Genomic DNA, 27,362 nt, shown 5'->3' with positions numbered 1-27,362 from the left:
GGGACACCAGTTCTAAAAATCACAAGGCCCTTCATCCCATTCTGCTTTTGCTATCAGAGGAGTAACTTCTATGCTCCTTAAAGGTTTATTGATTTAACACAAAGAACAAGTAATAGGTCTTGGTCTACCTGTCTGCCATCCCCAACGCTGCTGCTGGGCTATCCAAATGTAGAGTTTCTGAGTACAGAGAGATCTTGACTCAAGACCTGTCAGAGCGGAAGACAGAGAACTTAAGAATTAATTAGAAACTAATCTAATCCAATCTATAGAGTCATTCATTTCTGAAGAAGGACCTTCTATGCTACATGTGATTTAATTTTTTATTATTTATTTATTTATTTACTGCAGACTGAGTCAATGAGCATAGTAATCATCATCGGGGTCTGACTCCAGTCCTCATGCCACTGAAGGCTGGCTATTTCTTCAGTGTAACAGTAGCTCATAAAATAACAACAGCTTCTGACGGAGATGTTAGCACCATCCAAATCATGACAAGTCTGCCATGCCAAATGGATTACTGTTTTGTCAACTATATACCAGTTCATGCTAAACATGTTTTGTTGTGTTCTTCTCTCTTTGACTTCATGTGATAGTTCAGTTCAACTCTGACTCTTCTATCCAGCACAACCTCTTTTAAAATCCAGGCTGTATCGTAGCTGATGAACTAAAATCTAGCTGAACCTCCCCAGAAACACCTTTGAAATGCCACTGACTGTCTTGCATCTTCAAGGCAGATAGCTTCCTTAGGACATGGATCATATGATTCCAGAATCATTCCAGGAAATCTGTTTCACTTGTTGGTAGTTGTTAATCCTGCCTTGATTGCTTTTTACATATTATATTTCATTTTGGAGGATGTAGTATATAGAGTGTAAGATATTCTTTTCTTATTTTGAGTCCCACACAGGATTTAATATCTCTCCTTTGGTTTTGGCATTCCAACAATAACCACCCCACTTTTAAGTCTCTTGTGTTGACCTATCATTGGGTCAAGAACCTGAGGTGTGGCACCAGCATTGGGCTTCTGACCTGCAGACCCACTAGAGGTGGTCCTTGCTCATCCAGCCTGGAAGTTGTAATTGAGCATGTTTTTCTCATAACGTGGCTTACCTGTGATCTGTTGTAGGGCATAAGGCAAAGACAACTGCTGTTCACATGTGAACATGACCATTGCAGCATCTACCTTCCCAACTACAGAGCTAAGTGAGCAACAGCTTTGCTATACAAATGTGCAAGATTCCCAATACTTTCACATTTCTGCATCAGAAGAAAACCACCTGAGCCAAAAAGCTTTTTAGTGAAGCAAAGGGTGGAAAAAAGACACTTCTAGAGTAGGCAATATCCTGATAGAGATGCAATTTTTGGTTTTTAGAAAGAAGCTTAATTCTGCACCCAGGTAAAAGTTGAAACTGGTACCTGCTGGCCTTCTTTCTGCTTAGTTCTTCTTCATTTCTTTATTTCCTCTGACTGAAAAATTGCGGTGATGAACAAGCCAGCCTGCTGAGTATCTAACCAGACCAATACTAACAAAGTATGTCATTCCCAAATAGTGAGATGGTTGTAAGTTTCATCAATATTAAAAGCTGTTGAGAAAGTCACGAATTGCCTCCTATTCTGCAAGTCAAATGTGTGCTATTTTCTCACTACTGTTGATTTAACTGTAAATTGCTTTAAAATAGCACTTAAAATTCTTTATTCTTCATACCAGTAAGTTCTTAGTGCCATAAGAGAAACGTTATTGTGCTGAGAAGGCACTATAAACATATGGCAGTGTTTGCATACATACATTTTGTCTTCCCTTAGATTAAGTTATTTTGTAATTTGAAACCTTAGTGAAAGGATTTTTGGTTTTATCATCATCAGACATCTAAGCACCAGCCCTCTGCTACAGCTGTAGCGTAAGTATTCAAGTTGTTTAAACACCAAATTAAACTTTCACTTTCCAATTAGCTGTCATTTCTTTCCTTCCTCTTAATTTTTATATTTAAATAAACAGTTTAAGTACTTGCGTACTTGGGCAAAAAAACAGTCCTATCCTTGTCTGGTTATGGTAAGCTACTTATTTGAAGGGCAGAAAGCTAAGACCACCAAGAAGATACTTAGAAGAGAGGGAAGAATTTTAGAGCTATAAGCTGGGTGTTCTCCAGTTGGACAAAACTGAGGAGCAGGAAGATGACCCTCAGGTAACTAAAGTGAAGCACGAGAAAGCAGCTGGGAGCCATCAGTGTGATGTGGGCATCAGAAAGTGCTATATTGCAGCATGTCAGGCAGAGTGTTTTCAGGAACTGGAGAGAAGAGTTAATGCCATTGAATAGAGCACAGCTCATCTGATGTGATTGCCCAGCTGGTCATTCACATACAAAAAGGATGAACTCCACCTGGAATAACGGGAGAGGAGAGCTACAGGCATCGCTGGGACTGTGGGAGATGGACATGCTTGATGACATCAGGAGATCTTGATTTGCTTAGGCTAGGAAAGCAAGTGGAAGAAGAGTAGGATGACTCTTGTAAATGCAGAAGAGGGAAATACTATTTAGGGAGAACAGTTATTTAATCTTAAAAGATGCGAGCACCAGAAAAAACGTGTACCACCTGGCCCTGAGTAAATTTAAGCTGAAAACTGGAAGCAAGCTCTTAATGGTTAGACAATTTGGGTTCTGCCACAGCCTTCCAATGAGAATAAGGAAAGTAGAAAGCAACCAGCCAAGCCCTTACTGTTTAATATGGAGCTCAGTAAATTTATGATGGGCCTGGAGATCTCTTCCCATCTCTCCTTCCTCCAAATTAACTGCCTGCTCAGGCTTTACCTTTCAAGAGACGTGTTCACTTATCACTTCTTAATTGCTCTGATGTCCTCTTGTTTGAAGGACTGAAAGGTTTCTGATCAAGTATTTTGATGGCAAAAAGTGCTGTGCTGACAGAATTGCTTCACTTATGAATTGTGCTTAGGTATACTTACTGGCCCTTTCCATTTTCTGTCTCCATTTCTTCAACCACTGCTTCTTCCTAGGCCCTACACTTCTGATAGTGCCTTGTCTCTTTGTAGTAACTTAATACTTTTGTTCCCTTTTTTATTTAAAAGTAATTTTTTTTAAAAAACAAAACTACAAAACCCCACACACAATTTCTACCTCTTTATTATGGTAAAGGAAAAAGTTAATTCCAGTTGAACATTGGGTTTGAAGCCAGATGCTATTTAGGCTGTGTTCTTAAAATACTGAGCCACTTTTCTATCCTTGAGATAGTGGATGAGCCTGGTATATTCATATTGCTTTCCTCTGCTTCTATTTACTGCTATTTTAAGAGAGTATTGAAAAAACTTACCCTGCAAATGTCAGTGCAAGATGGTGTCTGAGGGAGAACTTTTGGCAGCATCTGTGGTATTGAATTAAACAGTACTAGTGAGTATTCCCGTGAACTGGACCTTGATCACCTGTAGCACTAAATCGTTTGGAGGTTTACAGGTACAGGTTTGGCCCACGTCAGCTGAAAAGCTCAACAAATTACTCGGCACCGCTCATGAGTGGGAATGGGCCAGGGGATTTCCCAGTGGGCATTTTGGTTGCAGCTATTCTGCATCCAAATTTTGCATAACAAAATGCAACCAAATGGACAAAGGTAGTTGTGCCAGTTGGCCTCCATTCCAGGGAATGGTCGTGGGCATGTGTAATTTGTTGTTGTTGAGAGTTTTTGTATAGTTCAGTGAAAGGAAATCGGAAAACGTGAGTGCATGCTTAGTGAAACCTGGGGAAAGTTACTTATCTTTGGTGTCTCATCATCGCTGAAGTTGGTGTCTCAGCAATACAGCAAGGATAATGCTTCCCTTTCTCTCACATTGTGGCTGTTGTGCAAGACATTTGGGCCACAGAGTGTCTTCCTCTCTCTACATGACACTCTGTTAAATCGGGCCCCTGCATTGCTTCCAAGGCACTTCCCCAAAATCAGACAATTAGTCTTCATAATGATGAAGAGCAACCACTGTTCTGAGTAGAAAAGCCACTCCATGAGTAATGCAGTGCCAGTGTTCATTGCTTTCACTTCTTGTTGTTTTCCGAGCTCCTGAGGTGCAGGAAGGCTGGAGGCGAGAAGCTGTCAGCATCAAATACTTGGGGAAAGAACATTTCTATCTCCATTTTACTTTCCTTAATTGTATGTTGTATTGGCAGGGCAGCAAGTAGACAGGCAGCTTGCCTGGCCAGTGCCTGCGCTCTTCTGGCACAGAGGATCAAGCGCTTCATGCTTCAGAGCTGTCAGGCTGGCACTTCTCACCATTAAACGCAGATCTAAATTAAAGCTAAATGAAACTAGAGATTTTGCTTCAGAGCTTGATCATGTCATTTTGTTCCATCGTTTTACTTATTCAGTGGCTAAGGAAGGGAACCACTCCTTTGGTAGGAGCATCCATTGAGTTATAAACATGTGCGATATTAGAGCATCTTTGTGTATATTTATGTATGAGAGAGATCATTACAGTTGCCATTTTAAAGATATCCATCTCTGTAGTACATAAAACCTTTGGCAGTAGAATTGTAAATCCACGCAATGGGGTGTTAAGCACACAAATCCAATTAAATCCTTCAAACAGCTTCGAAAGCCTCTCCCAGAGGGTACAGAAATGGTTATTTGTGATTCTCTTGAACTGCCTTTTATGGCAGCTTGCTTAGAGTGTCTGTGACAAGTAGTCTTCTGGGGGTTTAATGCTGCAAATGGTAGGTTCTTTAAACAAGCAAATGAATAAACTTAAGACTTGGGTTTACTCTTTTAACAGATCCTACACAAATGGGAGGTCTCAGCATGCTGCTTCTCGCAGGGGAACACGCCCTCACGGCTCAAGAGGTAAGGAACTCTCTTCTCTCCCTTACCGCGAGCCCTCAGTTTAAAGAGAGCTCTGAACAGAAATGTTTGACCAGTGGGAGATGAAATTTAAGATACATCTTGGGTAACCTCAGGTGGGACTGAAGTGTGAGGCCTGCGATACGAGTCTTGTATCCGAACCGTGAATGTAGAGGTTGGGCCCAGTTTTTATATCGGTTCAATATTAACTCTTCAGACTGAATATTTGATCAGACCAGGTGATTCTGCCCTATGAGAGGATATCGTCACAGGTAGAAGGGTTGAAATGCAGTGACTGTGTTAACAAATAGGTGGTTTGCCAGCTCTTTCGGGCAAGGATTTCATATGTTTGTGCAATGCCTTGCGCAACTGTGGCCTTGGCACTAATAGCAAAATAAATACCTAATAATTTCCATACAGTCAGTGTCATTGTATATGCATTCTGAAACCATGTGAGTGCTAACAAGTAATCAAAGTATTGCAGGCTACTTCTATTCATGAAGTCTTTACGTCTAAGAAGAAGTTTGTAGTTCAGTTGCCATCACAAACATTTTTACGAAGGAGTCTAGTAAATAAAATTGTTCCCATGTATCTCCAGTAGTGCGGAGACCTCTGGTCTTTCTTTAGACTGATAATATTTGTGATCTATTTTTTCGGCCAGCTTTGAAAATTGTTCAAAAGGTGGCTTGTATGTTGGGTGAAATAGGTAGTCACTGCCATAAATCTCTAGTCTGGAAGGAAGAGCAGTGGAAGTGAGGAAGGTGTCTTTTTTTGTTGTAATTGGGAAGAAAAGCAATAATTAACTATCTATATGTGATACGCCCAAATGCAAAACGTGTAATGCAGTTGAGATGGATGGCTCCTGTACTGCCAAGACTGAGCCAAGACTCCTCAATGCTTTGCATACCAGTTTGAGCAGTGGAAGTCTTTGTGCAGATGTGGGTACTGGCTTTCTGTGCTGCAGCATGAAAAATAAGAAACGCTAGGGTAAGTTTGGCAGAGAAGTGAAAAGAAATCAGTTATTTTCTGCTAAAATGAGAATGTCCTGTAGTTTTCAAACTTTTTGAATCTCTCAGCTTGGAGTTTAAAAACTGTTTTTTACTATGCTGTTACATTTAAATGAGAGGAAAGGTGTATTGTAGTCACAGATACTCAGTTCCATTAAGAACGGTCTTTGCTATGACCTTTTGAGTTGAGCTTTCTTGATTTTACATGAAAAGTGCCTCAAGTAGTACAATTTCAGATGGCAGTGAAGGAATGTCCTGGTTTCAGCTGGGATAGAGTTAATTGTCTTCCTGGTAGCTGGTACAGTGCTATGTTTTGAGTTCAGTATGAGAAGAATGTTGATAACACACTGATGTTTTCAGTTGTTGCTAAGTAGTGTTTAGTCTAAAGTCAAGGATTTTTCAGCTTCTCATGCCCAGCCAGCGAGAAAGCTGGAGGGGCACAAGAAGTTGGGAGGGGACACAGCCAGGGCACCTGATCCAAACTGGCCAACGGTGTATTCCATACCATGTGACGTCCCATCCAGTATAGGAACTGGGGGGAGTGGGGGCGGGGGGATCGCCGTTCAGGGACTGGCTGGGTGTCGATCAGCGGGTGGTGAGCAATTGCACTGCGCATCATTTGTACATTCCAATCCTTTTATTATTACTGTTGTCATTTTATTAGTGTTATCCTTATCATTATTAGTTTCTTCTTTTCTGTTCTATTAAACCGTTCTTATCTCAACCCACGGGTTTTGCTTCTTTTCCCGATTTTCTCCCCCATCCCACTGCGGGGGGGTAGGGGGGGTAGTGAGTGAGCGGCTGCATGGTGCTTCGTTGCTGGCTGGGCTTAAACTACGACAAGGAATAAAATCTACATGTGGATTTAGAGACAAAAAGGATGTTGTGTAATTGTTTTGGTATATGAATGTTTTTTTTAATCGGGACTCTCTTTTTTTGAGCAAAAGACACATTTCCCATGCGCCTACATAAACCCCGTTTTTTCTGATAGAAGCACACAACATGGCTTGTGATGTAATATTTACTTCATGTATAAGCTATACTATGCTGTGCTCTTTTAGGCCTGTAGTCTTCTTTTGAAACCTGGCCTTCCATGTCAAAGAGGCAAGCTGTGTAATCTGCTTTCCCCCCAAATGTAGAGCAGAATAATTGTCATAAATACAGCCTGAACAAAACTGGTTGAGGGATTTGTTGGCTGTTGTTAGAATCATGATGGGCCAGAAATTAGCCCATACTTACTAATGAGTTACCATATTTTAATTGTCCTACACTATCTGAGAAGTGGGTAAATGTCAGGGCACTTTCCCATGGAACAAAACTGCACATCTCCGATTCTTTCAGAGGGTGTCCTATGTGTAAAGTACATCCTCCAGAACAATCTGGGTGCTTGGTATTCTCGAAGGGACCCAAATGGACGAAGTTCAGTCCTCCTAACTGTGTATCAGCAGGAATTAAGTCTCCAGCTGTGTTTCTGTGCACTGGGAAACTTCCTCAGTTTCTTTGCGTGGCAGCCCTGGTGTGTCTTCCATTTTCCTTTGTTTCCTTTCGATTCAGTGTTTTAGTGGTGATTAGATAGGGAGCAAATATTTCTTAGGCTTGTGTTTCCCCAAATGCAGTAAAGATCCTAAACCTATTTAGACTTGGATAACTGAACAGCACTTCTGGCTTCCCATCCTTAGGCGTGTGCACAGAGGATACACAAGATGTTCATCTTTGCATGCCTGTGGGAAAATCTAGGGTTGGATTTCCATGTTTATGCTTGCAAACAGTTTCACGCTCAAACCAGCGTTTGGGAGGTTAGCAGAACATGCTAGGAGGTGGTATGACAGGCTCAGTAAGAAGCTCAGGAATTCATTGTCGAACTGGTAAGCTGCTTTCCTCTTCGGTGGAGGGGTGTTACTTGTGTTAGAGTTAGTATTGATGTGAGGGAGAATTTGGTAAGAGGTGAGAAAGGGAGAAAGGTGACTGCTGAGGTATTGTCAGTGAAGAGTTTCAGAAGCTGCTTAACTGTGGAAAATACAGGTATTGGTTTTATGTGCATGTAAGTATATATTTATATGTTGTATATCTAAAACCCTGGCATTTCTATTTTAAAAAAAAAAATGCAGTGTCATTTTTAAAAGAATGCTTTAAACGATATCACGTAGTCTTCATTATCATTACAAGTGTGTGTGTGCACAGGTAAGATACATGTGCATATATATGGTTCTTGAACTGGGGGACTGCTAGACATAAGATTACCTGTCAACATGCAGTTTGACTGTGCGTATGTATGATTATGCAGACTTGGGTGGCCTTGTAAGCATACATCTTAAATACTATTATTATCTTAAAAATTGTTAATAGAAAGGAGGGCAGCACTGGCATTCTTTGCTCAGGAGAGAACTTGGGAGAAGATGAGGGAAACGATACTTAAGGTCTGCTAATCCCACGTAAAAGTATTCAGCACCTGCAGATTTTCTGTCAAGTGTATCCTAAATGGATGTATAGGGACTTTTCAAGTCAGGTGTTTAATCTTCGAGTTGTCAGAAGCCCAGATGTCAGGTAACAAAGTGAACAGGCGCCAGTGGGAAGACGGGAAGAGGCACAACAGCGATACTTACAAAAATGTGTTGAGGCTTCAGTTGCCATCTCTGTATGTCGCCAGTTATGTTCCTATTTTTGTAATTTTTTTCAATGGACTAGAGAGTTTTTCTTCTGACAACAGAATTCAGTGTCGGTACGTGATTATTTCCAAGCAGCGGCTGGAGTTACTAAGCAGATAGGCAGGAGAAACTACAGGCCTTACCAGCAGTAAACAGAGGACTTGGAGATGCATTGTGTTTCTACCTGGCTTTCGGGTCCTTTCATCAGTTACTCAAGACTGTGGTGTGTATATGAGCGTATTTTGTTGAACATCCGAGCAGAAACGCCAGACGGGTCTGCTCCAGCTACTGTCCTTGTGCTAGGCAAAGCCCGGTCCCCACAGCGGGTCTATTAGCAGAAAGGCTGAAGCTGGGTGAGAAGCGCTCCTTGCTTGCCTGCTCACCTCCCTCCCTGCTGAACTCCTTTGCTTGCCTTACAGCAGCACCTAGTGGCCTGTCTGTAGGTTGCTGCCCAGAAATCCTGGAATTTGCCGTGTAGTCCAAAACCTGGCTCTTCTACCAGTTTCCCCCCTTGCCGCTGCTCTGCGCATCAGGACAGCATTAAAGCCTCGCATCGGTCGGGGTGGGAGGTGAGCCAGGGGCTGTCCTTCACCTTGGTTCGGCGTGGTCTGTTTTAGAGCAGGTTACGGTAACCTGCAGGGAAAGGGAAGCGATGGAGGTGTTATCCTTGTGGTTTCCATCTCTTTAAGAACAAAAGGTTACCTTGCTTGCGATGCCGGGTCTGTGTGGGGTGGTATTGCCTGGGGTGTAAATCAGAAGTGAAAACTGTCTTGGTGCAGCTGAGGGTAGGCTGGGAGGAGGAAAGAGGAGAAGAAATGAGGAGATGTTGAGGACGTTTTATTACGGCAGGAAATGAGACGTACACAATGGCACTATCTGTGCATCCGTTCCCTCTGGTAATCATTTTAATGCTTTGATCAGGTTCAGCCTGGCAGAGGTTAGAAGTCCTGGAGATAATAAATTTCCCACAAGTCAGGAATGTGTGGGGAGCAGCAGAGTAGAAGAAACAAGTTCAAATTAGTGCTTCTGTCATGCAAAGGCAACAGCATTAACTCTTTAAAGATAATGGAAATTGACAGGAAGAGTATAGTTGTTCTAACCACAAAATCACCTCCGAGTTACTGGGCGCCAGCAATCTGTCCTTTGCACACAAAGCTGTAGGAAACTGGGCTTCACACCTTCCACGGCTCGCGGTTCCTGTACCGCAAAGTGAACAACCTGTGCCCGACCCCCAGCACGTGGCCTCGGAGGCAGCTTCTCGTCCTCCCTGTCTGCACCAGCCCGGGGAGCGAGGGGTGCCTTACAGCACTTGTGCTGCAGAGGCTGAGCCCTAACGGTCCCTCTCGGAGGGTTTCTCCGCTCCAGCACAGTGCTCCTGGGGTAGCGTGAGTCAACGGCTCCTAACTCAGAGCTGGTTTGCGCCAGGCGTGTGTTGACACCTTCATGTGGACGTGCCCCTAGGTAGGCAGGGGAAGCTGCGGAGCCATGGTCTCCGTTATGGTGGGTGGGCAGAGTTCAGGCACGCGTGGCCCTGCACCCCTGCCTTGGGGAGCGGAAGGGTTTCACACGGCTGCTTCGTTCACGTCGCTTCTCCTAAGGAAAGTAGCGCCCTTTCGTGCGGCACATTGAATAGGCTCCGCTTGCGAACAAACTGCTTCAATAGACACCACAAACTAGGCTACATAAGGCAGCTGGTCGAACTGCAGAAAATTTAAGTTATATGGGGGACCAAATCCCAAATTTGGTTATTCCTGGGAGAATCCCACCAGTGCAGTGGCTGAAATAACCAAATGAGAGCTCAGACATGCAAGCAGCATCCTTATATATTTCACACCAGTGCAGAGACTCAGACCTTCAGAGATGGGTCACTCAACAGCAGCAAGACTGGTATGCATCCCTGGTACAATCCACGCCACTGCAAACATCTTAAACAGTTCATACAGAAACAAGAGAAAAGCAGTAATAAACATTATATTAGTGAAAACAGTAACACAGACTTGAAACACAAATTGAAAAAGCAAAAGACAGGCATTAGAAATACATTCTTTGTAAACCTTTGGGTTGGTATACTCCCATAGTACACTGATAAAACATCATTCTTGGTGCTTAATAAATATAAGGAAGCATTGATCATAGGAGGCACTGTTACTGCTTGGTTTTATGGTAGGGAAGAAAAGTTTGGCCATGTATGTAAGCAAATAGTTGTGTGCCATAGTTCTCCTTGGCCTGTGGGTTGCTGCTCTTGGATTTAGTGTTTTCAGGGGAGTATGGATAGCAGATTCCTGAAACAAAATGCCACTGTTGCTATTGCAATGCTTAAGCATCTTGGACAAACAGCAGCGGGAGCAGCAATACAAACTGCATGTGCTGTAGGCCTGCTTATTCTGGTGGTGCTTTGTGCTTACCGGCAACAGATGCAGTGGCTAACTAAATCTCATGTATGCATTCGCTAATAAATGCTATTGGCATACTTGTTTTGGTAGTAAATACGATAAAAAAACACATTTGCATTGAAATGTTTTAAATAAACTGAAATTTCATGGAAAAATTAAAAATTGTTAGAGAAGAAAAGATTTCCATCCTGTTACTTTTCCTAAAATCCCGCAAAGCCTCCTTCCTTTCTTCTGTTTCCTGTAAGCCATGTTACGTACCTTATTTTATACTAACAGTACCTCGTACTTCTAGGAGTTACACGTGTAAACCTTTCACACTCAAATGTGACATTTAATAAATATATCATATTTGATACAATTCCCTTACAGAATGATGCTTTATTAACTGGCTAGTAAGAACAGTACAGCTAAGCTCTGTGTTAATTCAAATAAGGCTGTTGTTTTTGAACAGTCATTTCTTTGATTTCAGAAGTTATGACTCTTTCTTGCACTGCTTCTCATAAGCATCCCTAAATGGATGTTCAGATACATTATTTGATCAATTTTAGGCTTGTGGTACCCTTAACTACTTATTTTCATGCTGTTAGGTGATTGGGGATTATTTTTCTAGTAAGTATTTCTGTCACTTAGCAACTCTCAGTGTCTCCAAAAAAATTTTTTTAGCTTCTAAGTAATTTTCTTATTCAGAATGGTAGTACGAATTACAGGTATAGCAGTGTTGATATCACCACCAATACAAGGTAGTTGTGCGTGTAGCCCAATATCGTCAGTTTAGTATACTGTTGCATGAAACTCTTTTGCAAAGTTTGGAATTATGAAAGACAAAGAAATCCCTGGTATTTTTGTGGTCTTTCTTCTTAGGTAATTTTTCAAATGCGTTAAAGTGGGTGCTGAACTATGTTTTCATCTATAAATTTGATTTAACCTATCCAGGACTGTGAAACATTAGAGTGCCCATCTTTTCTTAAACACCATTTCTTGTTACTGCTGCCTGGTATTTTGTTTTGCTCACTGTTGTTCTTAGCTTGAAAAAAGCACCATTGAGGTCTTACTCTGCACGCTCCTTGTTTCAGGTTTCCTCAGGTACTTGCCCGACTGATGCAACTAATTCTACAGAAGCCTGTCAGAAGTCATCATTGTTTCAGTTCGCAGAGGTGAGTTTCTTTAAAAAGGGTTGTCTTCTCCTTTTAAGAAGCATCTGATGGTCAGCTGAAAAAGAAATCAAAAATCTTTAACTAAAATTCATGCTTTTATTTGTTCCTTCTTTTTGGGTTTATGGTACTGGATCATTTATCGGGTAGATCGGTCAGACTTGAAGTGCAGGAGAGTGTGTTTAAGCACATAGTGGAAACCCTAGTGCAGTAATGGAGCTGTGGTTTAAGCAGTAATTTGCAGATGTCATTCCTGCACTTAGTTTTAAACAAAAGTCTTACTAACTGAAGTTTTAACATGTATTTGGATGTTATGTTATGTCCTTTATCTGTTGTGGCTGCTTTAGTCGTTGACTCCATCAAAAACAACTGTAGTTCTGGAATTTCCAGAATTTTCTTCTATAACCACCAAATAGCTCTGTGCAACTATGCTTTAGTTTTGCACCGTACAATATTTTTGTCAACATATTTCCAGTTATTGCTAGAAGTACAACTGTGGTGGTTTGGTTTTTGTAAAGTATGCACTATTTCATCCAAGTTTTAACGGATTTCATTGACATAAATAACACAAGAATGAGGTTGCAAGGAATCTTGGTCTTCTGCAAGCATCACTTGCTTGTTTGTATCTTTCCAGCTTTTGAAATGGTCATAATCAAGTGACATACAAATATTTAGCTGTATAAATATTGGTTGTACTGAATGCTGGGTGGTGTTTGAGTAAGTGCATATGGAAAGAAATTTTGTCATAGCAGGGGCTTCTTTTTATTACCTGTTTTCACACCAGCTGTGAATCTGACTCCTGTGTCTTTAATACTCATTGCTGTGTGTACCTTCATACTCCTCCCAAAACATCATCACTTAAGGAGCAGATACATTGCAAATCATAGCACACAGAAAATGTGATTTATTTTTGTTTTGAGTTTTGTTTGTTTGCTTTAACATCAACCCACAAGACCTTAAGTTCCAACTTAAGATCTGAGGCGTTCAAAACATTTTAGAAATAAATTAAAGCACTGATCCTGTATTTCTGATTGAAGGTATTGGCCAAAGTTAAGTACGTAACCTGTAATTAGGCTCTTAAACAGCCTGCTGGCTTTTCTTATTAGGTAGAGGAAATGCCTGGTGTGCCCGCAATGAAAAGCAGTACTTAGAAGCTCCTTAAAATTGCTTAATTCCAGTGTCACTTGTGATACTTCTATGGTAATAATTCAACATCCATCTTCCAGTATTTCTAAGATGTGTTTGTATACTTATACTGTCAGTTGAGCAATGTCATACTTTGCATAGTTCCTCTTGATAACAGTCTGTTTCTTGAATTTCACTGCTAAATCTTTTAAAGAGTAAGACAAATACCAGCTCCTTTAATTGTTTCGGTTCATTTTACAGTGCCCAAGCAGGACAGTGCCAGAGCCATGTGGTAGTAGGCAGGAACTGTGTTGTGTGCTGCAAGACAGGCTCTTGCTAAGGGCTTGTGACCGCTGGCTTTTCCTTACCCATTGAAGAACTTCTTCAGTGGGTGCCAGGAAACAAGCTCATCTGCACTGCTAAAACGTGAGGTTTAGAAGTAGCTCACTGATGATCAGTAATTAAAAATGCATATTACCTAGTCTTACTTTTCGGGGATGTTAAACAGCCTGTAGTGAGGCTGCACCTAACCAGTGCATGGTAGGTATGTGTGTCAATGGCAAAATAATTGGTACTTGTACCAAGGTCTAACATTAATCAGAGGTGTCGTTTGCAACAAAAATAATTGCCACAAGTTAAATAGTGTAAAATGCAGTTACCTTAGTGTCTGGGATAGATCTGGTATCTCAAAGTACCTGCACGCATTGTGTCCCTATCCGCACTTGCCTTCCATGCTAAGTAGCAATTTGTGCTCTATCAGCACCACCATTCCGCTGTCTCAGGTCTCTCACTGAACTGTGAAATGCAATATAGTGTTAAGTTTTTGTTGCTAACACTGTTTTGACATATCAGCGGGCAAATAAAAGCCCTTCAAAAAAGTCTTAGCCTGTTCTATTGATCCTAGGAAATATTTTCCTTGTGAAAAATAATTCAAGATCACCTTTTCACAGATCACCCATTTATGTGTCTCCTGGAAAGCAGATACTGTTCTTTGTACGGGTGTGCTGGGACTCGTTCGCATGCTTTTAGGTATCAGGAGTCTTTCTGTTTGATGGATCAGAAATTTAGCACGTTGAAGTTTGATATTGCAACTGAAGAGTTAGGTAATACAAACATAATTGTTTTCCTGGCAGATCTCTTCGAGCACACCTGGAGCCGTAAAACAAACTGAGGAGTCAGCATTGTTCCAGTTTGCTGAGGTACAATGGCTGAAATATGGTGGGGGAGGATGGGAGAAAGCAAGGAACCAGAGTTGTCACTGAATGGCTAAGCACTCTGTCTGATAAGAGATTCCCATCAGTAGATGTTTATCTTCATGACAGCATTGTGTTAAGAAAATCGTAGGGGGGGAATAACCAGTGATTGGACGAGACTGGCCAGTTCTACCAACTGTAGTATACACAAAAGGTACCGGGCTTGTGAACATTACCTGGCCCTCCATACCAAAAGACATATTTCCCAAATGGCCTTTTAATTTACATCTAGGAAAACAACAAACAAAAGACATTCTGAAATGACACTGTGCACTGCCTATGGAAGAGGCTGCAGCAGTGGAAAATGGCAACTGCCCTAGAGGCAGGAATGCTTTGCAAAATAACCTTGCAGGTCAAAGGAAGCTTATCACAACAGCTACAAGGATAGGTAACAGCATTGTTAGCTGGTGACTTATAAAGCCTATAAATTACCCGTAAGTATGTAAGCTATCCTCCTTCCTCCACGTATTAAAGATTTGGAGTTCTTAAAGGTTGCTTTTAAGGATTTCTTCTCGCATGTGTTTAGTGTGCCTCTATGAATTGACTTTCCACACTTATACTCTTCCTGCCCATTTGGGGGAGTCTGGTACTGCTTGCAGAATCAGTTATGCTAAAGGTATATTCAGGGTGTGTTTGAAAAGACTGGGATTGGAGCTGGTGCTATTGTGGGGGAAGATAATGGGATGAAAAGATGCCCTGTTATTCCATGTATTTACAGAGGTTGACTACATACAACACGCTTCTTTCTGTTAAATGTTCAGCTAATTGTGTACTGTGTGTTTTTAGCTTGGCTAGGATGGGCCTTCATGTATTTCTTAGGAGGCCCAATTAAGAAAAAACAGTTTACTGATTCAGGTGCCATAAAATACCTGACTACAAATACCCCTGTGAAAGATACAGTAGAGTTAATATCTCTAATCATGAAGATGTTTTCATATGTGCCACCTTTTTTTAAAGTTACAAGTAAATTTGGAAAGCTCTTTTGAGGAAATTAGTGGAATTGAGCACGATGAAGCCATGTGCTGAAGCCAACCTTTTAAACCAAGTAAAAGATATAAGTTGGAGAACATTTCTTGTGAATTTTATTGCAAAATATTGCACGAGTGAATCTGTTAACTTAGTTTCCAAAATCTTAGCCATCTTACGTTTTAATTAAACAGTAATTTTAAGATATCTGCGGAGTTGAACAGGGTATGAACTGCCTTTAGTACAGCATTTTCAAATTGTCATGTAAAACCTGACTTAGCCATACTGTCAAAGTTTCACAGAACCTAAAATCATTTCCTCTCCTAATTGAACAAACAACAAAATGACAGACGTGAAAATTGTCATATGGATGTGACAGTGCATTGAATTGCATACCACTACGCTGAGCCAGCTCATTTGGCACATTGGAGTGCATGTATGAATCATCAAATGTTAGGTTGAAGAGGTGCTTAGAAAGTTAATTAGAAACTGGTGAGGGCAGTTTTAAAGTCAAGGTTAATCTCTTTTTCTTGTAAAAACATTAAAACATGTGTGCACTCTGGAGGGGGGGGTATTTTTTGGTTGTGTTTTTTCAGTGTCTGGAAATAAGGGACAGAAATCTGGAAAAGAAAAAAAAAACCCAACTAAACAAAAAAAAACCCACAAAACAAACAAACAAACAAAACCCCACCAAAAACACCCACCTTGTTGGCCATGGTTATTCCTCCTGTGTTATACTGTTGTTGTGAAACCTTAATGGCAGTGACTAACATCATGTTTTATCTATAGCAATATAGCAATGGCATTTTTTTAAGATTGCAACCTGATTTCGTTTGGGTTGTTCCAGGGAAAAGTATTGAGCGTGCTACAGAACCTCTTTAAGCTTTCTGCCCCCGCTGTTAAAGCTGCTTGTGCCCTTTCAAATATAAGGGCTTTCATTTGCACAGGGTGTCTTTGTCAAGTTTGGCAAAAATCCCGTTCCTTACTGTGCCACTTCTTACTGGGTCCTGTCTATATGAGCACATTAATGCATTTAGTAAGCTAAATTATAGTAAGCAATTTGCAGTAGGCTGCTGTCAGCAGCGTACAGTGCTACAAAAGAAAAATGAGAGGGAGAGAAAGTAGTTATTTAGCCAGTAGCCAAGTAGACCTGTGAAGAAATGTGAAGTGTGCTGTGCTCTGATGTGCCTGGAGACTTTTGGCAGCCATCCCAGCTCAGTTTTGGTTCTGGCTGGGTGTTCCTCATATGTTCCCTCTCTCTGCACCGCCTTTGCGACAGGGTGAGTAAGAGTGCCTCTTTGTGAAGACAGCGATCCCATTGAGTAGATTTGTCATTTAAAATGGACACCTTTACCCCAGGAGTACGAGTCCCCTGTCACTCAGAAACAGCTTGTTATATGTAGATGTAGCATGGGATTCTTCTCATCTTTACAGCCTCAGTTAGCCTTTCATCTGGGTGTCTGTCCAAAGTGCTGTAGTCGTCAATTAAAGCTGTTGAGGATATGGCTAATGAGGCCTGCCCAGTGACTTCCAGAGATGATGAAAATCCCAGGACTAGGACTTTGTTGGGTCCTGCAGATGCACGGGCAAGCACCTTGGAGGTCTTCAAAGATGATGTGATGTCCTCCTAAGAGCTTTTTGAAATTTGGCGTGTTGCCAAGTTACGCTCTTGGCTTTCTTGTTCTGCTCTGATCTTGCAAGTACTTGGTCCTACTTTTGTCCTTCTCATTTGTACCTTTATGGAAAGACGTTATATAGGCCAGTGATTTCTGAGCAGTGGGCTGTGTTCCTTAGCGTGGTGGCTGTTTGCAAGCTGTCTGCTCACATGGACTGGTTGCTGTCATCCTCCTTGCCATGTGAGGGAAGCAGAGCAGATGGGACCCCTTGCTCTCTTGGCCTTTCTGGATGTGTGTTTGGCAAACGCGAACAGATGGCGATGACTGCTTTGTTGAGAAGAAACAAGAGTACCTCTTAGACTTACTTAGCTAAACTCTCATCTGTTACTAAACAAAGAAAATGCTTCCGGAGAGTGAAAGCAATAAAATTGCTAGTTTAACCATCTGAAAAACAATAAGAAGCCAAAACACCCAAAGTGTTCAGCTGCTTTTCTGAAGTTTTTCTTTAGGTGATTTAATCAAAAAAACAATCTCATACAGGATGCAACAAGGTGGAGTTTTCTTTGCTAGTCCAGTAGGTTACTGTCATTTAAGAAATTTGCATGCCTGAGGATGATTTTGTCCCTGCTGCCTTCTCACATACTCACTTTGGGCAGGCTTGCGGGCAACCCTTTCTGTTTATTTCTGTGCTGAACAGAAGGTTTGAATCCAAAACTTTCAGTCAAAATGCCTTGAAATTGGGACTGTGAGAGCTAGTCAGTATCTTCTCTTCCAGCCTTCCCTTAGGTAAAGCTGTAATCTTCCCAGGTAAAGCTGTCATGTAAAATAGACAAATATATTTGCTGTTTGCCTGTATACTGAAATGATTAAATATCTGTGTTGAAATGAAATGCCTATTCTAGGAGGGAGATGAAAAAGTGGCATGTACCATAGCACATGCTTCTTATGCAAACTAGAATGTAATATAGTGGCTAAAATGCTGACCTGCATTGTAATAAAAGGTAATAACTTGATCCTAATGATCCTCAGATTAAACCTCTACATAAGAAGGGGCTATTTGTGGTTGTAGTACTGCAGGTTCTGATTTTTTATAATTAAAACTGGAAGATGGTGTTAAGACAGGGAATGAGATCTGTAATCTCACTGAGACCCAACTGATCAGCCATCCTCTTATTTCTGATGTTTGGCCAGCAGCTTCGGCAGAATGAGTTCTACATTTATGTCTCTTGCAGTTTGTTTTCTTGACTATGAAGAGGATTTTTTTGCTGAAGTGAAATGTTGCCTTCCACTCTTTCTATTAGTATTACAGGGATCTCGCTTGCATTTTGTTAGGAGCACCCATTCCCTTGTCAAAATGAAATTCTTTACTCTTTCTTCACATTGTGCATCAGGAGGCAAGATATGCCTGCATGTGCTCAGGTTATACTTCAGTGTGTGGGTGTTTTTCCGTCCCTTTTCTGCCATTCATATTGCACTGAAAAAATCATTAAGAGCTGAGAATTTATTATGGTAGAAAGATAAAGAGTTGAGGCCCTCTTTGTGCAAAGTGCAGCGTACAATATCACTTGCTGCAGTGGGTCCTGAGCAGGTTCACTGAACTGTCTCAAAGCAAAACTAGGATTTTGAATTATTTTAGTTTAATATTAAAAATTATTAGTAATCCACATTCAAATATTATTCACCATATTTTAAACAGCTTGCAGTAAAATGGATGTCCTGGATTTTGGCAGGGGGGCGTGTGGTGGGGTGGTGTAATGAATCTCCTTCACAATTAAAAAGTAAACTCTTCAAATAATCTAGTTCAAAAGAAAGACATTAAATATAAAGAGAAAGGCTAAGCTGATAATTTTTGCATCTGAAAGATCATGGTCATAAGCATGTTTTTTGTGGTGAGGCGGATGCCACACTGGTGGTCTTCCCCTAATCTTAGGGCTTTTCAAGACTTCCAGGTCAAATACTACCATGTAATGCCATGCCAAAAAAGATCAACTATGAGAAATAATGATTAATTCTTGTGTTGGTGAACTCATAATGCTGCACTTGGAAGCAGGTCAGAAAAAAATTAGCTGTGAAAGCAATTCCCTGAAGTGCGGTGTAGTTATTTACTGAGTGCTGGTGCTGGCACACCAACATCTGTTTAGAAGGCTAGATTTGATGTCCAGACTCAAGGTCTTACTTCTTTTTTCTAACTAAAGAAAGTGAAACAAGCAGTGCATGTGAGGACAAATGGTCCTCTTCTATATCTAACCAAATGGGAAATGCTGCCCAGGCTTGCCAGGAGAATTTTATTTAACCTTGACCACCAGAGTTCATGTTTTTAAGCAACTGGTATGTGTTGTTCGCTTAGTCACATAGAACACTGGGCATGATAGACTATTAGCTGTGGACAATACAAATGTAGAAGACAATCCATGAGCCTAATCTAAGGAAGAAATTCTGTATTTGCTTGTATCCTGCTGACTTCTAAATGCCTGTTAAGTGTTTCTTGGATGGGATTGCTTCTCTCAAGTAGGGCCTTCTGCCAGAAAGATCTAAAAGTAGCTGATTTAACTAACTCCTTAATTTTTTGCTTCTTTTTCACCCTTCCTTTCTGTCTTCCCTGTGTGCTACTGAAATATTTTCTCCTCTGTTCATTTAAAACCTAGATCTTATCAAATATTTCCCAATTGTCAAGTACTGAGCCTGTAAAGCACTGTGGGAAGTCGGCACTCTTCCAGTTGGCAGAGGTAAAGTTATACCGATTAGCGTCACGATGGGAAGATGTGTGCATCTTTTCCCCCCAAAAGTATGAATTGTGTAAGGTCTGCTCTAGTATCAAATTTGGTATTTCCAGATGCATAAATTAGTAAATAACGGAATAGCAAGAGAATTAGGCAGTGGCAGTGGCCCCAGGGACCTGGCTTTTCCTTATACACTTGTTAATGTGCATAGTTTCTTGGAGACAGCACAGAAAAAGTTATGCTTCTTTTTAGAAAATTAGCCTTATAACCATAATAAAAACAATGCTCAGGACAATAGCAAAGACGAGACAATGGCATTCGTCTTCATGAGGAGCTGGATACCAGGATTCAAAAAGTAAAGCTTTGGTTATAAGCACTGGAAGGTGCATTGCTGAGTTGGAGACCAAGAATAAGAAAGGAAAAGTAGACTTTGAGGAATCTGTATGTAGAGTTGGAAGTTGAAGCAGTGTATTAAGTTCTGAAACTGGCAGCTGTCAGCAGCAGTTAAGAATACTAGGTCAGGTTTCCCAAAAGTCCTAGAAATTCTCTGTGATTCTTAAATATAATCTTGTAGAGGTCTCCTCTTTGATATGGATGAATCGCCCAAAAACCTTTGAGGCTTGGGGTGCAAATACTACTCTTCTTGATGATTGAAAGATGAAAATACATGCAGTATTCCAGGTAAATAAGGGAGGATGCTAGCACCTTACTCATACGCTTTTTTTGCTTTGGTGCGGGTTTTTTGGTTTGTTTGCTTTTTTTTCAAAATCACATCCTGTTTCAGTGAGGAAAATGGTTCTCTGGATCCCATCTAGTGGCATCCAGCCATATATTCTTGCTGGTGAGGTTAATCCGTCTTGGAGGGAAAAAAAGACAGAGATTGAAAGCACTGAAATAAAAATATTTTGTGCCTTGTTCCACGGATAGTAATGCTACTCTTTGACTTTACAGGAACTTAGATGAGTGGAAGAAAACCTGCCTTACCCTACAGGCAGTCCATGGCAGTAGTAGAGTTTGTGGGTGTACGCTATGTTGTCAGCAGTGCCTATGCAAGAGTGATTATACCTAACTGTGATCAGTGATCCGTAAGGGCATTTGACTCTTGTAGCCCTGGGACGGCAGAAAGGGTGGTAGTATTTAGTCAGGGACACCAGAAGTTTTTGAGGTGTACTCCTACAGGACAGCAGCAGGCTTTGAATAGTGCTGTTCTGGGGTAAGGCTGTTGCTGAGTGCAGCCTGACTTTCAGAAGTCAGCATTTAAAGTTGTGATGTGACTGTGAAGCTTGCATTTGGGGGAAGGACAGGTGCTTGTCCACAAGAGTGCAGAAAAGTGAAGCTAAGTCTGGCAGCGTGATGTTTGCATGTTGGACAGGTTTCCATGATCTCTCTCTCAGTGATTGCTCAGATGGATTCCTACAAAATGAATGTTAAAGGCTCTGACTCAAACTGAGAAAAGCATGACAGATGTGCTAAACACATTCTCCTTGTCTCTAGCACTTGTAGGACATCAGTGCTATTGGTGGTTTGTTTTTTTTTCCTCCCAGTTTTGGAGTTCTCCATAATGTTGGATTGTAATTGGATAAATAAAATGTGAGAAATTCGGCTTAAGTTTTCAGACAGCAGTTCAGGACCTGGTTTGGAGCATCCCAAATAAACTGTGTTCATTATCACCTTGAGGGTGTCTTAGGTTTGCAAGTTCCTTTGGCAGGCATCTGTGCCATGCCGCTGTAACTCCAAACCACAGATGCTGTGCACTGGAGGGGACTGGACTGCGCTCTCCATGCTGCTGGCATGGCAGGGGTCTGGTGTGTGGGAGCCTGTCTGCTTCAGCACACCACACTGCTCTGCTGCTCCTTCGTCTCTCTGCTATGTGGATTAACCAATTTTATCTTCTTTTTTTTTTTTTTCCCCTCTTCCCTATGCCTGCCTTTTTGATATTTCACAGTATTTCACAGATGGTGGTAAAATAAAATGCAGAAGTGGGTTAAATTATTTTCTAAAAAATTCTGAGAATTTCTAAGTTTCTAAAAATGGTTGGAGCAGTTGCTCTGCAGTCTGAAGCCTGGGAGGCTGTTGCTGATCGGCTCTGCTGAGTCTCTTGCTGTGCCTAAACGCATGCTTTGTCTTTAGCCATCAGCGCAGAGGCATGAGCGTGAAGGGAGGCAGTGGTGGGGGTGCGCGTCACCTCCGCAAGGCAAGGAGGCCACTTCTGCCGCAGAGGGCTAACAGCACTAAGAACGCTTGGCTGTAAGCGACGTTTGGAGACTTGAGCTGTAGTGGTCAGAGCTTGGGAAATGCTGCGAAGAGCTGCAGCTTCCAGGAGACAAAGAGATAGCATTGTTAACCTTTTTTGTTTATTTCCTTTACGGCAGTGATGGGTTGATTTCTGCAAAATCGACTTTGTGGGCCCATGTTGGTTGACAGCAATGAAAACTTGAGTTTGGGGAGATAGGGAGAGCTAAAAAGTTGTAATCACTTTAGTTCCCCAGTCCCTAGAACTCCGCCTGTTTCTAAGGAAGCAAGTATAAGAAACCTGCAAGCCTGATGAGAGATTATGGGATATGTCCTTAAAACCAGAACATTTTCTTCTTCATACTAGTGGCCAATCCTGAGACTGATGCTTTTAATTTGTTTAGAAAAAGATCATTTCTTTGCACCTAGCTTAAAACTGATACAAACCACTCTAAAGTATTGAAGAGGATCATGGCCTGATACAGGAAAAAGATTCTGCAGAATAATCAGCTACCTGCTTGCCAGACAGCCTCCCATAGTCTGAGGACTAGTAAAGGTTACCGAAGGCTTAAGGGCTCCTACTTCACTTCGGTTTCATAGCATCCCTTTTCTATGTCCTATAGGACACCAACAGGCAGTGCCATAGCCTGGCAGGAGTAACCTTCTTAAGCTATGACAATGAAATGATTTTGCAATCAAATGTCCAACTAAGCTTTCAAAAACACCACCAGCTGGGTTGCATCCTGGTGTAGATTTCGTGTTTAGCCGCTGGAGTCTGTTCCTGTGTGAGAGAGCATGTGCTTCAGTTCATCGTACTCTTCAAAGGGAGTCCTGACAAGCAGATCCCCAAATCTGCAAATACCTTTTGGTGTCCAGTGGTATGAACCACCGGAGCAGTTGTGGAGCAGGGTTTTATTTATAACAGCATGCACAGGTCTGCACTTCTTTTTCAATATATAATCTTACGAATGAATTTTGGGAAGAGGGAGGAAACAATCCATTCAAAAGCTGTGTGGTAAACATAAAAGAATTGTGCTGGTAAAAGAATGTTGGGTTTTTTTGATCCCCCTCTGTTTTTTCTTTAGATTTCTTCACGTACATCCCATTCAGGTCCTTCTGATTTAACAAAACAGTGTGGAACATCAGCATTATTTCAGCTGGCAGAGGTAATATTAAAACACCGGTGACTAATTACCACAGGTGCAGTGGGGTGGAGAAGTTAATGATGTTGATTCCCATAGTCTGGAAGACAGAACAGTGCTACAGTTACAATTACGCTGTTGCTTATAGAAGCATAAATTATTGTGGCTTGGGTGCCGTAAGTCAAGATTTCCCCAGACTAGCCATCAACTTGGAGATTTCTAAGAGTGTGCTGCATCTGAGAAGTACCAGTCCCTGGTGGCAAAAGGGACTTTCCAATCACAGTTGAAATTGTTTCAATTCCTTGTTTTAGGGTTTGGGGTTTTGACTGTTTGGTTTAGCCGGAGGGCACAAGGAGTTGAGAGGGCTGGATTAGTCTGTTAACTCAGATTAGGGCATTGCCGTTACAAATTGCTGTTAAGGGTCATTAGTTGCTTTCATTTATTCTTGCTTTTCATGCCTACCGTTTTTTGAAGTGGGGTCAGTAACTTCTGTAGAAACTCTGCTATTATACTCTCAGCAGATCTCTTTCTGGGAACAGTTAAAACCAATGGCCTCATATTGAAATGTTGTATTTCTTCTATTTCTAAGCTTTTTCTTTTTTTAAGCTTTCCCAATCTTAAAGACTGTGAATTGCAAGTTTATTTAGAGATCACAAAACAGAAGTCACTTTTTTGTAGCCACATCTGTGGCCCTCTGTACTATTTGCTACTGCAGAAGAAGCAAAGGTATAAAGAAAAAAAAAAAAATCCATTGGCGAGGGGTGTGCGTGTTGAATTCACAAAATATTATTACTGTCCAATGAGTTGCATTTTAAAGATTGATCCTTAGCTTTTGAAAATCACAGGCTGTGTTTACATTGCAGTGCAGTAAAATGTCACAGAAGTACCAAGAACCCACTTGAGCATAGTTGTGGGGTTCTCCTCTGTGTAATTTAACCTGCTTCCTAATAGACGCTATGCTGCCCAAGCTTCGTTGTTTCCAGTGCTCAACCTAGCTTGACCTGAACCAGATCAGGAGTTTCTACCCTGTGCAGCAAGAATTTCAGAAACTTACTACAAAGCATTCTATCATTGGTGTTAGACTCATACGTATATTGGTGTAAGATATTTCTATTTTGCAAGGAAAAAATGCCTTACTGATTTGAGAAATCTAAAATTGACCTAAAGAGAACCCAGTGATCTGGAGGGTACATCCATACTGACCACATGGCCTGTGGGCTGAGCTGCAGGATAGGGAAGCTCCTGATATCTAGTTCAAAGCAAGCCTCTTCCATCTGGTTTTGCTCCAGGTGGCTGTTTTGTTGACATTCATTTTAAAAACAAAATAACACTGGGAATTCAGCTTGGGGGCTTTGAGGGGGAGAGTAAGAAGAAGAAAGCATGTCTTCCCAAGCGCAATTGCTTGGTGCTGTGAAGGACTACGCTGTGTAGCAGTGTCGGTGTAGCTTACAGGTGATCCAAAACCAAGAGGATCTCCCAAGTCAGTGCTGCAGGAACATGGCAGTTTAAGGACCTTTTTACAGCTCTTTTTTTTTAATATTGCTGTTCCTCAGACAGTATGAGGGTTTTGGTTTCCATTAATGTTATCTTCAGGAGGAGATAACCATGGCAACCACTGCTGCTTTGCAGTTCTTTGCAAAATAAGTCTGTGACATGAGAAGAAAGATTTGGAAGGCTTTTTTACTACCTTCCAAATTATTTTGCACATTCAAGTAAAAGAAAATAATCTCAATTACTGACATTCAGTTAACTTTCTCCCCCCCCTCCTTCAGGGCCATTTGGAAAATGGAGGAAAGAATTATATAGGGACATTTGGGAGTTGAAGGGGTTATGGATATGAGATTTCAAGTAACGTGTCTGTGGTAATAGTGAGAGATACTGTATTGTTCCGTTGCATTTGAGGTATTCTGAAAATCAATCTAGCAGTGGGTTTCCAGGTTATAAAAAAGGCACTTAAAGGATCACAGAAACACCACTGAGATCAGTTGGAGTCTCTTTCTATTAGAGCGGTAGAACGCGCCAGCCTTATTCTACTGCTCAGCTATCATCACGTCGCATCAGTTTCAGTAGGGCTTCAACGTATTTTTCAGTACTGTTCTTTTAGCATAGTTTGCTTTCCTGAACTAAGATGCCAGAGAGATTCCCTGTGTAATGCTCCTGTTAATATAGGTAAGTAATGTTAATAGTTGGTGTTTGTTTCATCGCACTGTTTTTAAACTTGTTTTAGATGTGCCTTGCTTCAGAAGGAGTAAAAGTGAAAGAACCTGGGAAAACAAAAGTGGAAGCACCGGAAGATGTGGGAGGGGAAGTTCCAGAAGAAATGGAAGTAGAAGAACTGGAGAAAACAACAACAGAAGACTCCTGTAAAGGAAAAGTAGAACAATCAGAGATGGAGAAAATGCAAAACCGGGATGAGACAAAAGCTGAGGAATCAGAAACTGCCAAATGCAGAGATTTTACTAGTCTTGCAATGGAGAGCAGTCCTTTTGAGAGAAATGATAACACAAAGGATCACATGTGCTGTTCTCCAGAGCTTTCAATGGCTGACATGAATATCCTTGGGCTAAAGCCAGAAAAGATCAAGAAGAAAAAGAAAAAAAGTAAGCTGGACCGGCACACAAATGAAAAATCCACCCCCAAGAAACAAAAGAGGCAGTCCTCAGAGTCAGACATTGAAAGTGTAATGTATACAATTGAAGCCGTTGCAAAGGGGGACTGGGGTGCTGAGAGACTCGCAGAAGCTCCCCGCAAAAAAAAACCGCCCTGTCTCAAATGTGAAGGGAAGCGTGTTGGATACAAAATCACCAAAGAAAAAAGTGAAATCAAAAGAGAAGAAAACATCAAAGGAGAAACCCACGGAGACCACCAAAGAATCAAAGCCTCCTGATTTCCTTACTATTGCAGCCAGCAAGGAAGTACCATGTGAGGCTTCTGATAACATTAAAGTGGAACCACTGACCCCAACAGAGGAGGTGGTACCCCAAAGCTTACCAGGACAGGTCAAAACTGAGGACAATGACTGTGTTAAAAAGATAGAAACCTGTGGCTCCAGGAAATCGGAGAGATCTTGCAAAGGTGCTCTTTATAAAACTCTGGTGTCAGAGGGCATGCTTACATCTCTGCGCGCTAACGTGGACAGAGGTGGGTGGCTTTGAGTTTCATTTACAGCATGGACCGCAAAAGCCTGCCTGGAGTGGGAGGAAAAACAAAAGTCCTTGTTTAAGCTGGAGTTTGAGCAGTGTGTGATGGGAATGCTGTGTCTGGTCACCTGAGATGCTTGGGGCAGGTGGAGGGGATGGACTCCATGGTCCAGGGCAGATGGTCTGGAGTCCTGCCATCTGTGTTCCTACTTACCTCACAAACTCTTAACCTGTCCCTTTTCGTCTTTTTATGATCTGAGATTTAGCTTTTTGGCCAAAGGCTTTGCTGGTTAATTTGTCAGCCTGCTGATAGATGTATGCAGGACTTGTGTTGTATGTAACACTGAACAATTAGCTTGTTTCTATATAAACAACTCTTGTGGTTGTGAGCATAGTTCTCAGTCCTACAAGAGGCAAATGTGTTGTGCTTTTGCTTTGATTGTTAGTTTTGCTGTAGGTGGTGAGCGAGAACCCTTTACCTTGTGGAAGGATGAATTTGAGATAATTTCTGGAAGCTTTCAGTGAGATGTCTTGAAATGTATTTTTCCGATTAGTAGACTTACATGTGTAAATAGAACAGTCAGAGAAGAAAAATATGTTTGTAATTTAGGGAAGTTTATTACTCTGAATCTAGTAATCTCTTTCTGCTCCTTTATACCTCGAGAGATCCTGACTTTAGAGGTAGTATAAAAACTGGGATGGGGGTGGGGGGTGAGGAGGAGGAAATCGTTGCCAATATCATCATTATCCAGCCTAAAATAAATAAATACCCTTCAAGAAGGTCAAGCACCATAAGTTGCAGTACTGAATGGGTACACCAGTTCCTTCTGAGCCCACTTTGTTTTAGCACATTTTTCTAAAGATGAGAAACAATTTTCTGCCTTCATCCCAGGAAAAAGAAGCTCAGGAAAAGGCAACTCCTCAGATCATGAAGGATGCTGGAATGAGGAAAACTGGGCTTTTTCCCAAAGTGGGACAAGTGGGAACAAAAAACTGAAAAAGCCTAAGCCAAAGGAAGAGTTTGTTTTCGGGTAAGTTGCAGCTTAACACGGTTCAAAGTTTTAGTTAGGTCAGCCTGGTAACTTAAGAGTGAATCATCCTCGTTGCAGCCAAGTGAACTGCATCCAACACCCAAATAA

General features: G+C 41.4%; 1 protein-coding gene across 1 annotated transcript in view; it reads left to right on the top strand.

Moving 5' to 3' along the window:
- The window catches only part of BBX (BBX high mobility group box domain containing), a 142,318-nt gene that overhangs the window by 93,132 nt on the left and 21,824 nt on the right, over nt 1-27,362 (top strand). The window contains 7 exon segments of the mRNA XM_052793782.1: nt 4,769-4,836; nt 11,952-12,032; nt 14,288-14,353; nt 23,027-23,107; nt 25,311-25,832; nt 25,834-26,224; nt 27,116-27,254. Of these exon segments, the coding sequence (XP_052649742.1) occupies nt 4,769-4,836; nt 11,952-12,032; nt 14,288-14,353; nt 23,027-23,107; nt 25,311-25,832; nt 25,834-26,224; nt 27,116-27,254 (1,348 nt within the window).

This window comes from Harpia harpyja, chromosome 8 (genome assembly GCF_026419915.1).
Source record: "Harpia harpyja isolate bHarHar1 chromosome 8, bHarHar1 primary haplotype, whole genome shotgun sequence".
Taxonomy (NCBI): domain Eukaryota; kingdom Metazoa; phylum Chordata; class Aves; order Accipitriformes; family Accipitridae; genus Harpia; species Harpia harpyja.
This window is presented reverse-complemented; position numbering and strand designations above follow the sequence as displayed.